The following is an 11832-nucleotide window of genomic DNA, read 5'->3' as shown; positions in this document are numbered from 1 at the left end:
ATTTGAAAAGTAGGTGGTGGTCTGGAGCCTATCATAGATGTCACAGGGGAGAATCCATGCAAGCAGGTGGAGAACATGCAAACTCCACACAGAAAGGCCACAGTCAGTCTAGGACACAAACCCAAAATCTTCTAGCTGTGAGGAAGCAGTACCCATAAAGATACTGTAGATAATCCCTTAAATTGTTTTCTATATAGTACTTGTAGTTCTATTAAAATGTATGTTCTACTAAAAGGTTCCATACTGCGTACATATAATCAGGACGATTTGCTGGCTTATTTTAGAGGTTAATATTAACACAGTTTGCTCTTCTGGTTAAATTCCTGATGTGGAATTTCTGTTTATCAACGGTAATTATTTATGTATCAATTAAACAGAATTCCACAAGAATACCTACAAAAAAATGTGTTTATTGTTCAGATTTATTTTGAACACAGTGACACACGAATCTTCGCAAACATGCAGAAAGGCCTGTGCACATTTCACACTTACATAGCTAGGCAAGCACACAACACATGACATCAAGAAACTGAAACTGTTCTCATAACTTTTTTTTTGCTCAAAGTTTCACAAAGAGAAATATGAGCCGGACTGAATGGCTGTTGCTCTTACACCACGCCTTCATTAGTTGTGCTTCTGTAGACCATCAGTAGATATCCCAGTGCAATGACAAGGAGGATGAGAAAGAGGAACAGGATGCCAAACCAGGGCCCATACGGCAGAGATTTTATCACTCCAGGGCTTTCTGCTGGTACCATATTACTCAGAATTAGTATGTATCCCAAAGCCCAGCCTACAGATGCTCCTCCTGCCTGTAAAAGCAGAGAGAGGCCAAAGCACAACCCATCACACACAAACCTGATTTCAGTTAAGCAGACAGTCTAGTACATGGAGGTCGTCATTCTTTTTTACACCAATCAAAATCCTACACATTGATGAACAAAAATGTTCAACTTATTTCCTCACCGTTTTCTCAAATGAGATGGAAGGAAAGGAGAAATTGTCGAAATGATAGCCCTCTGTTAGAAGGACCTTGATGAAATTAGAAACGGCACAGACATTCTTTATGTACTTCTCTGGCTGGTTTGTCTTCTTAGTCATCTGCGAATGTAAATATAGCGGCTTACAGTTTTTATATTGACATTGACGGATACTTCTAATTATGTTTGCCAATTCAATAGTAGATAATACACATGTTTTTGGATCAAGGTGAGGTCCTGCTAGCCTCTTCAGTAAATTTAAACATTAACATACTGTATTTAAGAATCCTTATTCATTGGGGCTAGGCTCAGAGACTCCATGACAAACTAAAATAGTGGTTATAGCTAATGGAGGCTTGGGCTCAGAGAGGTGTTCTCGAGAGTACCTCAGAGATCGTCATGTTGCAGGTGAGTTGGATTGCCACCTCCATTTGACTGGGGGATGTGATGGGCATGTTGGCGAGTGTTTTGACGTACCTGTGAAAGAAGTAGAAGGCAGAAAATGCCTGAAGAGAGGAGGGGACACTGAGTTATTACAGTGTGACACATTTGCCAATTGCATTTTTCACAATACACGACACTCAATTGGCCAACTCTTTATTTCAAAATGACTTTGAGCTATATTTTTCCAAAAGAGAGCACAAACACAAGAGCAAACTGTAGCCATGACATGCAACAATATTTTTGTATATTGACACCCATGCAACACCTAAGTAAAAATAAAACGTACTCTACATACTCAAGATTTTATTAAAGAAAAACAAGTACTCTACTAAGGAAACTACGTATTTTCGACAGTATTGAATTTGACGTTAAACGTTTAATCTAGTTCAGATTTGTTTAACAAATTCTCACAGATGCAAATAAGGGTCTAAGATCTTTGTTACCTACAGATTTTCTTCCAAATAAATGTAGAGGGTTAAAAAGGACAATGTTTCTATCTAAACTGTAGTAAACGTAACTGTAGCTGTAGTAAACTAAAATTCTCAAGTCAACTACAAGTAATAAACTAAGAAATTAGTAAAAATGTGAGTACATAGATTAAAAAGTTCCCTTGAATTAAACACACTCTATATTAAATTTAAAAACATCCTGATATTAATCACTGGGTAAACTTTAAAAAGAACGACAAATATTGAAATAACTCTGCTAGTCTCACTCATTGCTCATTGCATTATATGAGGTAATTAAATGCATCTGGTTAAGACACTGATGTTGATGTGCCTGAACAACTTAGAGAAAAACACTCTAAATACACAATCACGGCAAAATATGATACACTGTGTGCAGAGGTGGTAGATATAACCAACCTCAACACTCACCATAAAGTGCAAGTATTGGTCTAAAAATATTCATCACTACTAATACAACGACCACAAAAGAGTGCAATTAATCCAAAATGCTGCAGCAAGAGTGTTGACTGGAATTAGCAAGAGAGATCATATTTCACCTTCACTAGCTTCTCTCCATTGGCTTCCCATAAAATCTAGAATAGAATTTGAAACCCTGCTTCTTACATATAAAGCTCTAAATGCTCAAGTTCCATCATCTCTAAAAGAACTCATAGTACCATATCATCCCAGTGGACCACTTTGATCTCAGATTGCAGGCGTATTTGTGGTTGCCCGATTTTCCAAAGGTAGAATGGGAGGCTTTTAGCTATCAAGCTCCTCTCCTGTGGAACCTGCTCCCAGTTCAGATTCGGAAAGCAAACACCCTCTCTACTTTGAAAGGCTTAAAACCTTCCTCTTTGTTAAAGATTATAGTTAGTTATAGTCATGCATTCATGGGAAATTGTTGGGTTTTGTCTATATAGGCTTGACTTTATTATATTAAGTGCCTTGAGTTTACTTTGTTGTGAATTGGTGCTCTGTAAATAAAGTTGAATTAAAATTGAATTGAATAGAAGACATACTGGCATTTCTCAATAAAACTTAAAAAAAAGATTATAGCACTATGAGCATAACATTTTTTTTTTTTTTTTTTTGTAGCATTTACCCTAAATACAACCATGTAAATTGCTAAAAAGCTGTGTCTTAAATTCTTACTCACCATGAAGCTTCCTTTTACAGTGGGCTGGAAGACTCCATTAAAGGAGCACTTAGAGTAAGAGCAGTTGTTGAAGAAGAATATCTTCTTTACATTGTCCAAACAGCCCTGGTAATCACCTGTGCCCACCAATGTTACTGACATCTCACGGGAAAACTGGAGTGGTCTGTTGTCCTTCGTACATGGAGAATCAAAAACATCCTTCCCCAGTTTGATAGATGTGTTGAAATGCTTTGGATAGCAGGGGTGGTAAATGTGGGTCTTTATACCTTGAGTCTGAAAAAGGCGAAAACTATAAGAGTTAAGGAAATACACCCTGGGTACATAGGGGGAAAGTCTACTGCAGCAAATTCTGTGAGATAAGCTGTTAGTAAGCTAATCCTGACCTTTGGCCTCTCAGGTGGTCAAAAATAATAAGAATCTGTATAACTCTGTTAAAAACTTTAAAAAAGGGCAGGTGGACACTGCAGCAGATTTGTCATCTTCTTATCAAACTTCCTTTTCATACGGAGCTATTGAGTTATACATGATTATTTAACCCCCCCATTGAAAATTTACAAACTGCTCTATCCAGTGAACAAAAGAAACAAGAAGAGCTCAACAATAAATAGAATTAAATAGCTCAACACAACTAATGTTACAAGTTGTTCTTACAAACACAATATTCATCTTTTAAAGAGTATTGTAATCTCACAATTCAAAAAGAACTAACATTGGTAAATTAGGTATTGTCTCAAACACATTTGATGAAACAAATCAACTAAAACATCATCATCTGAACTGGATCATTGTTTGCTAAGTGTCGTGTTTGATAACATGTTAGAAATATGAAAAAGTCAAAACAATTATCAAAAAAGGTAAAAGAGATAATTGCCTTTCAAAAACAAGGAAAAAGATACAAAAACACAAGTGCAAAGTTAATAGAACAGTGGCTACACTACCTAAATGTGGCAGAAAAACAAAGCTATCAAGAGGTGCACCAAGATTTGTGAGGATGCAGGTGGAGAAAAACCCTCAAGTGACTGCCTGTATCAAGACTGGGTGGCCACAGGCACTGAGATTTCAGTTTGAACAGTAACACGCATACTACACTGAAGGTTTTGTTTCCATGTCAGAACTCCAACACATACAAAACTACTTATATAAATAAGCCACAGTAGTTTTGAGATCCTTTTCTGTGGAGTGATAAAACTAAACTGGAAGTTTCCAGGGCTATGGATTAGTGATTTGTCTGAAGAAAGAAGAATGAAGCAAATGCTGAAAAGAACACTCTGTCTACAGTGAAGTATGGTGGTGGCTCAGTGATGCTCTGGACCATCTTTGCTTCCTCTGATATTGGAAGCGTGTGGAAGGCAAGATGGATTCATTTAAGTATCATGACCTAGGTTGTCTGTGAGGAAACTGAAGCTTGGGCTTCATTGGACCTTGTAACAGGACAATGATTCTAAGCTTACCTCAAAGTCCACCAAGACTTGGTTAAAGAAGAAATTCAGGAATTTATGGAGTGGCCGTCCAAAAATCACATGTAAAAACACAGCCCATTGTGAGGCTTTCCAGCACTTTTAGCAAAAAACTAAGTTTTCTCAAATAATCAGACATTAGACAAAACGGATGTTTTTTGGGTGAATACATTTGCACATTTTTTACATGTACACAAATATTATTTAAAACTAGAATGGGCATTTCCTAGAGAAAATGTGTGTGGTTGCTGAAAGCCAGCCGCTGCAGTTACTGCAACCATCGCCAAATCTGTAGCTCTGAACATTGCAGAAGCAACAGCACTTGAACAAAACATTAAAAATCATTTGCAGTACATCCAGCAGAGCAATAGAGGCAATACTGTAATATGTGAAGCATTTCATCATGCGGCAGCTGTCCACAAAGTTTCATCATGTGTTACCATGTGTAGTTTTTTGAGATATTGATATCTAAAGATATCAGAGATAAAACTCTTTGAAGATTGCTCTCAAAGACGGCAATGCAAAAATCCATTGAAACAAATATTCATAACAATTATTGTACATCAGCTGTCAGCCCACATTTTGAGACTGAAGTAGTTAATAAAAGTTACATTTTATGTTGACTTTTGAGAAACCACTTGTGACATTAGTTGTATTGAGTTATTTTAATTGTTGTTGTTTGATTTGTTCAGTAAAAGCACCCAAAACACTTTATTTTCAGTTGGGCATGATTAATTTTGAGTGCAACTATAACTGTAACCACAGTGAAATGCATTAGAAAGCAATCTTTAAGTTGAGTGGGAGGAATGATTACAACAAGCAAATCCTTTTGTAATGTTCATTTGGATCTTTGAGTAATGTTTTAGTTAAGACTTCGGAAATTGTGAACCTCAACAAACGGATAAATTATAAAATAAAATGTCTTTACTTTAGTTTTTTTTACCATTACCGTGATAAGATGAGCCAGCAGTTTTTTCAAGAACTGGTCTTGGCCATAACACAGGAAGCTCTGTGTGTAAAGCCTGTAGGTTCGTCCGTAAAGCGTCAGGTTCATTGAATTTTTGTCATTCTCCACCTTCTCCAAGGTCTCAAAAGTAATCTGAGTGGAAGCTCCACCTAAATCCAAAGCTCCAATTGTCTGTCTTCCTGGATTCAGCCAACGCCCGACAAAACCATACTGAGTGTGAAAAAGGACACATCAAGACATGAGAATTAAAAATTATTTAGAGCAATGAATATTCAAACACAGAAAAGAGTTTTGTCAAAGGAGAAACATTCAGCCAGAAAAACTCAAAGACCCTGTTTATCAAAGATAGTATGTTAGTATGTCTAGTTCACAGTGATCAGAGTAGGCTTGTTTACAGAGAGTGAATCCTAAAGATGACGATGATCATTTGAATTTTCTTTCAAAAGTTGAAAACAAAACTCTTTTGCAACTTTTTCTGTACAAAGTCCAATATTTACTCTTCGATCTTCTTTTACTTTCACTGTCTTCTACTTAAACTTAATTTGTAACTCACTTATGTGTCACTTATTTTTTTTCACTGTATTAAGTAACACATACTTGAAGGATTGTGACATCATTTGCAAGTATTCACCACTGCCATATATTGATTGCGAAAATCTTACATGAGCATTGCATTTACATTTGACTACTTAATATTTTACCCTAAAATGTGTGGTGATAATTTTATCAGGAATGCAAATGTAGATCTCATTCACATGGAATCTGAACTCCTACCTCAGACTTTCAAATATTTAGAGCTCAGTTATCCCACACTTTAACGTGTAGGTGGCAATTTATGTCTAAGTTGTTTATAGAATGAAGAATAATTGACAGGAATCAAGAAGTTTGTAACATGCTGGATAAAGGTACATATCCAAACATCACGGAGTGTAGTCAACAGTTGAATCTACTGTTTCCTGTGAGACTCTGACAATGGTGTCATCTTCATATGTGGGATGGGTTGATGTGTGGTTATCAGAATAAACCTCTGACCACAAACAGTTCCCAACACTGACATGCATCTGTGCTCTAGATACCACACCTGTTCAAAATAACTGTTAATTCAATTTGTGCGCGTATTGAATTTTAGTCTGTTTCAGTATCTTTCAGACCGTTTTCATATAGTCAACACACCAAAGTCAGGGAAGTTTGTAATGTGTTAATGTACTTTAGGCTAACTTCGTGTGATTAAATGAAGGCAAAGTCAATGCCCACCTTTACAAAGTTTTCAAGTAAGTAGTTGACTGTAACCCAGCCATAGGCCCCCTCCTGCTGACCACTCAGGATGGCTGCCTCTTTAAACATAAAAGGGTAAGACCGCAGTTTGTTTTCCACTTCCTTCAGTACCCGATCTGACTCTGTGGCATTGACTTTTCTGTTAAATAGTGAGAGATGGATGAGGAATGAGGCAGTATTAAATAATTTCATTATGAGAAGTGTAATGAAGAGGTGCCTCTAATATTAGAGCCTGTGAGTTTCACTCACTTCAGGAGCCTCATGCCTGCAGTAGCTCCCAGATGAAGTGGAGTTTGGCGGTGTCTGGATTTTGGGATAACCTTCACAGCTTGGTCCAGACAGTCCTTCAGACTTTCTGCCGCAGCACCATGGGCTCCTGCATAACTAGATATTCCTCCACCTTGACAGACAGAGAAAGTACTTCTGCTTACAGGAACTCAGCATGCACTTCTCGAAAACTGGACTTCCATATCTAAAAGGATGAGTGCTTTTCAGAGATACAAGCTCTGGTTGGTGTTTCTAAGGGAACTCTAGCAACAAACCAAAGCAAAAAGAGGAACCGACACTGACTAGGATGGCAGTAATGGTGTGGTGAGGAAGTGGGCACATCAATTGCACAACACAGAGCATTTAATGCTATATTTTTATGGAATGACATGGAAGTTAAAGTGAGTGTCCTTGACAAACTGGGGTCAAAAAGATCATTTCAGGCAAATTGCAAAAAACACCACACTCTTCAAATAGCCAGCTTTACCACTGACCTCTGTTACATAGTAACCTCTCTACTAAGAACACGATAACACAAACAAGCAGGTCATGAACCATGGGAAATGCATATAAAATAACAAAAAGAACAATTATAATTTATATTGGATAATAGGTACATGTGCAACTCTGCTCTTTATCGGCTGTGGATAGATCTGTATGTATGTATAAGGCAGATCAGTGATATATTTTGTATTTGGTTATTTTTCTATATTACATGTGAGTTTTACAGACCAACTCAAACCTGAGATTTTGTTGCAGTCATGACGAAAAATCTCAAAAATTTGAGTGGAGAGTTATTTATGATGATTGGATGATATGATGATGTTTTGGTTAACATTAAGTTGTAAAATAATGTTGAATAATTGATTCAAAAGCCATGTTCGTCCTAAACAATGCCTCTTGTGCAGAATCTCCATGCAAGCTGCTAACCACAGTTACTGTAGCTTTTCTCTGGTGTGTGACATGACTGTCTGGATCTCTGTCAGTATCTGCCTTTAAAACTTATAGCAGTCACATTTTATTTTATGACGGCAATGGAGTGTGTTGTTTCCCAACCATGTCCTGCTCACCTTTAGCTTGACACTCACTGTGCTGGGTAACAATACCAGTGCCATTTTGCTTGTCAGCTGGCCATTTGTAGATGTATACTGAGGTGTGGGATGAGCCCGCATCCAGAATGATTCCATACTAAAACAAAGCATTACACATTAGACACATGACCCCACAACATACAGCACACATCTAATACCTCAGTTTAGCTGGCACTAGATTGTTTTTCTGATGTACAATGTTTGATATATGACATTTGCAATAAGATATGTTTACTCACTACACCTGAAAAACAAACTGGGGTGAAAATTTATTCTTTGTGCACATGTCATATATCTGACCCCAGCTCTAAGTATGTGGCTGTATTTGACACTTGTAAGTACACTTGTTCCGATTGCTGCGGTAATAACAGGATGTGGCAGCAGCATATAGCTTTTGTGCTTTCACACTTTTTTGATGCAATGCTGCATCTGCTGTACACGTTCATTATTTCCTTTTATAGTACAACTGCACCTCTTTTCTGTATTTTTAAACAAGCAAGTACAGATTCAGTGATTTGCTATAACAACAAGGGCTATGTTATTATGCACTGTGGTGACTATTTAATTCATTCAGAAATGTTGACTTTGTCTCGCTTTGTGTGCTCTTTTGCAATGACAAGTTCAAAACACCAGACTCTATTCAAGGTTTAATCCATAGGGAAAGGGCAGAGGCAGTATAATGTAGTATAAGATGAATGTTCCATTTTCAAAGGGTTTTTGTGAGAAACCAAAGAAAGATGACATGGATTATGTTCTCACAATGATTCTCCATATAAAATCTAGAACCCATCCTTTTACCTTTATCATTTATACTCATTGTTCTTTGTTTCATTCTATCTCGTTTTTCTGTCTTTTCTTTGCATCACTTCCTCCTGTTAATCACCCTGTAATTACTAGGTCAACAACTCTTCAGGCATCATCAGGCATCATCAGGCAGAGCCACAAGTTTCATTTTGAGCTTTTAGCAAACGTTCAGCCAAGGACAGATTGATGCACAGATATTTGTGCACCAATTAAGTTTTTCAATTGAATGTTAGTTTTACTTTTACACCACTACATTCATCAGACACCTTTAGTTCCAAATTACTTTTAGCAGATTCGTAATACAAATATAATATAATTTTAAAGTTTTTGATGTATTGATGTTTAGATGTATTTTCATGTACATATGTAGCAGCTGTTAGTACACAAAGTGGTTAAAATCGTAGTAAAACTAATCTTTGACATTTTAAATCATTGCCATATTTTACACCTTTTTTAGCCAAATGTGGACTTGCACAAATGTTATAAACAGCATCTAATTCTATATTGTTTAAAATAGCTTACATTGTTTGAAATTTTTTAAATTCCTTTTGGCTTATCCCGTAAGAACAGGGTCGCCACAGCGGATCAGTTTTTACGCCGGATCCCCAATTTCCACCGGGCTTGGACTTGCACTGCACAGATGGGGATTGGAATGGGCTGTTAGGTGTTCAGTGCCTTGCCCACAGACACCTCGACATATATTGAACCACTACCAACTGTGCTACAGTCGCCCCTGCAATTGATTACTTAGTAAAGTAAGTAAAATAGAATCCCCTTCCTCCTGCTCCACCATCTGCCGAGAAAAGAAAAAATACTCCCTATTATGACCCCTCCACTAATTATTGTAATACAGTAGGATCAGCTCAAACCATACCACAAAAACCGTATACACAATACCACAAAGACTTCTTGGTAATGAAAGTATGAGACAAGTATTAGTAAAATATAAAAAACACTATTACTACTCAATTTACTACTAAATAATAACAACAATAATAATAGATTTTTTCTTCTGATACCATGTGTTGTGGAGGCATCTCCAAGTCTCTAGCTGGAACCACCAGCAGCAAGATCCCGATTACTACGAGTATTAGCACCAAGACTGCAGGGATGATCTTGGCGCAACGACCCATACTGGATAGTTACTCTCTGTCGGCTCTGAAGGGCGCCAGTCTTAGGTGGACTGTATGAAAAGACAATGAGCAGCGAGCATTAATAACCAGTGGCTGTGGGTTCGGTCTGGGCCTTTGACATACGCCCATCACTTTCATGGTAAGATAACGAGCTTCCTCTCTCGGCTGCACGCGCTTTTTTCCAACACTGACACGCGCACACACATACCCATACACACAGTGTTACCGGGCTTATCCACAAGAGCAGCAGACAAAGAACTTTCTTCTAAGAATTCAACTAATTAAGAATAGTACAACTAGTTTTGGTGTACATCTAGTCGGAATACAAATTCCTGGTCAACTCCTCTACATGATCCTCCTCCAGATGCTGCGCAGCATGAGCACAAACATGTCGGAAACCAACCAGCTGCCAGTTACGGTAAGTTTGAGAGTTTCTGATAATTGTTGTTGTTAATTCGCAAGAATAACCACGAAGTGAGACAAGTCAGTTCCTCTAAGTCTATAGTGCTTTTACCTACCATCACCAGGAAACGGACTTCAGCTGTGGTTGATGGTACCACAGCTCATCTTTCTGTGGTCACATGCACTGTGTTAAAGAAGAACAGCAAAACTTGCTTGTGTTTGTCTGCAGACTAATTTGTCTGTGCTGGACACCTCATTTTCTGTCCAGATCCAATTAAACACCAGCCAGACACAGTGCTGCACTGGCTGACATGTTAGTCAGTGCTCTGAATGGTGATTATACAGTGGTGTGAAGTGAGCCAGCTACACATGTGCATGTAACCCATTGCAGTGGTGTGTCTATCTGGTCTGTTTTTAATAATTGTAATAATTTATTAATTATGTTTTTAATTAACTTTGACCTAACTACTTAAAATGATATGTATGCACAATGACTTATGCTGACTTTAATACAAAGTAACTTAAAAGACTAGTAGAAAGTCTTATGCAAATAGTTTGCACTGCAGCGATTTAGCACTTTTCTACCTTATCAGTGCACGAAGCACTTTGCTTCTCATTCACCCATTCAAAATTACAATCACACACACACCATTGGGGAGCTGGCCTTACACTCCCAGGGAGGACACTTAAACATGTAACAGGAGTAGATGGGAATCTACCCAACAACTGACTCCTGACCCACAGTGACAGACCATCCTCAGAGGAATTAGCATTTTTCTCAAACTGCTGTACTGCAACTTCTTCATTAATCCCCCAAAAGTCCCCCAAAGTTTTTTTTTTTTTACTAATGAGAATCATTCCAAAAGGAGCAACTATAAAAAGTGCTCTGTGAGCCCAAAAATGCAAGAAAGACTCAGAGGGTATTTCTGGGGACTATGCACCCTGAAGAAACTTTCATAGAAAACAATGTGTGCAAAATTTTAGCCTTGGCAGCTGCCCTCTAACTCACATTACAAACATAACAAAGTCACAATTCTTGGAAAGAGTAAATTCTTTACTCTTTACTTTATTCTTCTTTAGTTCAGTGAACTGTGATTTGCTAAATGTTATACTGCCCCCTGTGGACACTTTACATCTATTGTACAGGTACAACAGAAACGCATACAAACAATAGGGTTGCACTTTGCATACAGATGAGCATCTGTCTAAAGACAAAACAATGATCTTACTGCAGCATGTACTGATGACAGTGTATGTCTCTTCTTAGACACTCCAATTATTGTCATGGATCAAAGAAGCAAGGATTTGTGGGGCAATGCTACAGTCATGTTCAAATATAAATTCTAAAATATCAAAGTGAATGAATTTCATAAAAATACAGACGTGAATTTAAAAACAGCTTCT

The 11832-nt window shown here is 37.6% G+C and overlaps 2 protein-coding genes across 2 annotated transcripts in view; one reads left to right on the top strand and one right to left on the bottom strand.

Moving 5' to 3' along the window:
* Positions 1 to 565: 565 nt before the first annotated feature.
* LOC137135869 (ectonucleoside triphosphate diphosphohydrolase 2-like) lies at positions 566 to 10157 on the bottom strand. Its single transcript, XM_067520574.1, has 9 exons — positions 9913 to 10157; positions 8069 to 8186; positions 6981 to 7131; positions 6711 to 6870; positions 5439 to 5666; positions 3033 to 3305; positions 1367 to 1486; positions 967 to 1101; positions 566 to 812 (listed from the first exon to the last, which is right to left on the bottom strand). The coding sequence occupies exons 1-9, from the start codon at positions 10024 to 10026 to the stop codon at positions 609 to 611; spliced, it is 1503 nt and encodes a 500-aa protein (XP_067376675.1). The 5' UTR covers positions 10027 to 10157; the 3' UTR covers positions 566 to 608.
* A 168-nt stretch (positions 10158 to 10325) lies between these two features.
* The window catches only part of fgf17 (fibroblast growth factor 17), a 35741-nt gene continuing 34234 nt past the window's right edge, over positions 10326 to 11832 (top strand). The window contains exon 1 of the mRNA XM_067520577.1: positions 10326 to 10444. The gene's annotated coding sequence lies outside the window, so the exon portion shown is untranslated. The remainder of the gene's footprint in view (positions 10445 to 11832) is intronic.

This window comes from Channa argus, chromosome 11, assembly GCF_033026475.1.
Source record: "Channa argus isolate prfri chromosome 11, Channa argus male v1.0, whole genome shotgun sequence".
Lineage (NCBI taxonomy): Eukaryota > Metazoa > Chordata > Actinopteri > Anabantiformes > Channidae > Channa > Channa argus.
This window is presented reverse-complemented; position numbering and strand designations above follow the sequence as displayed.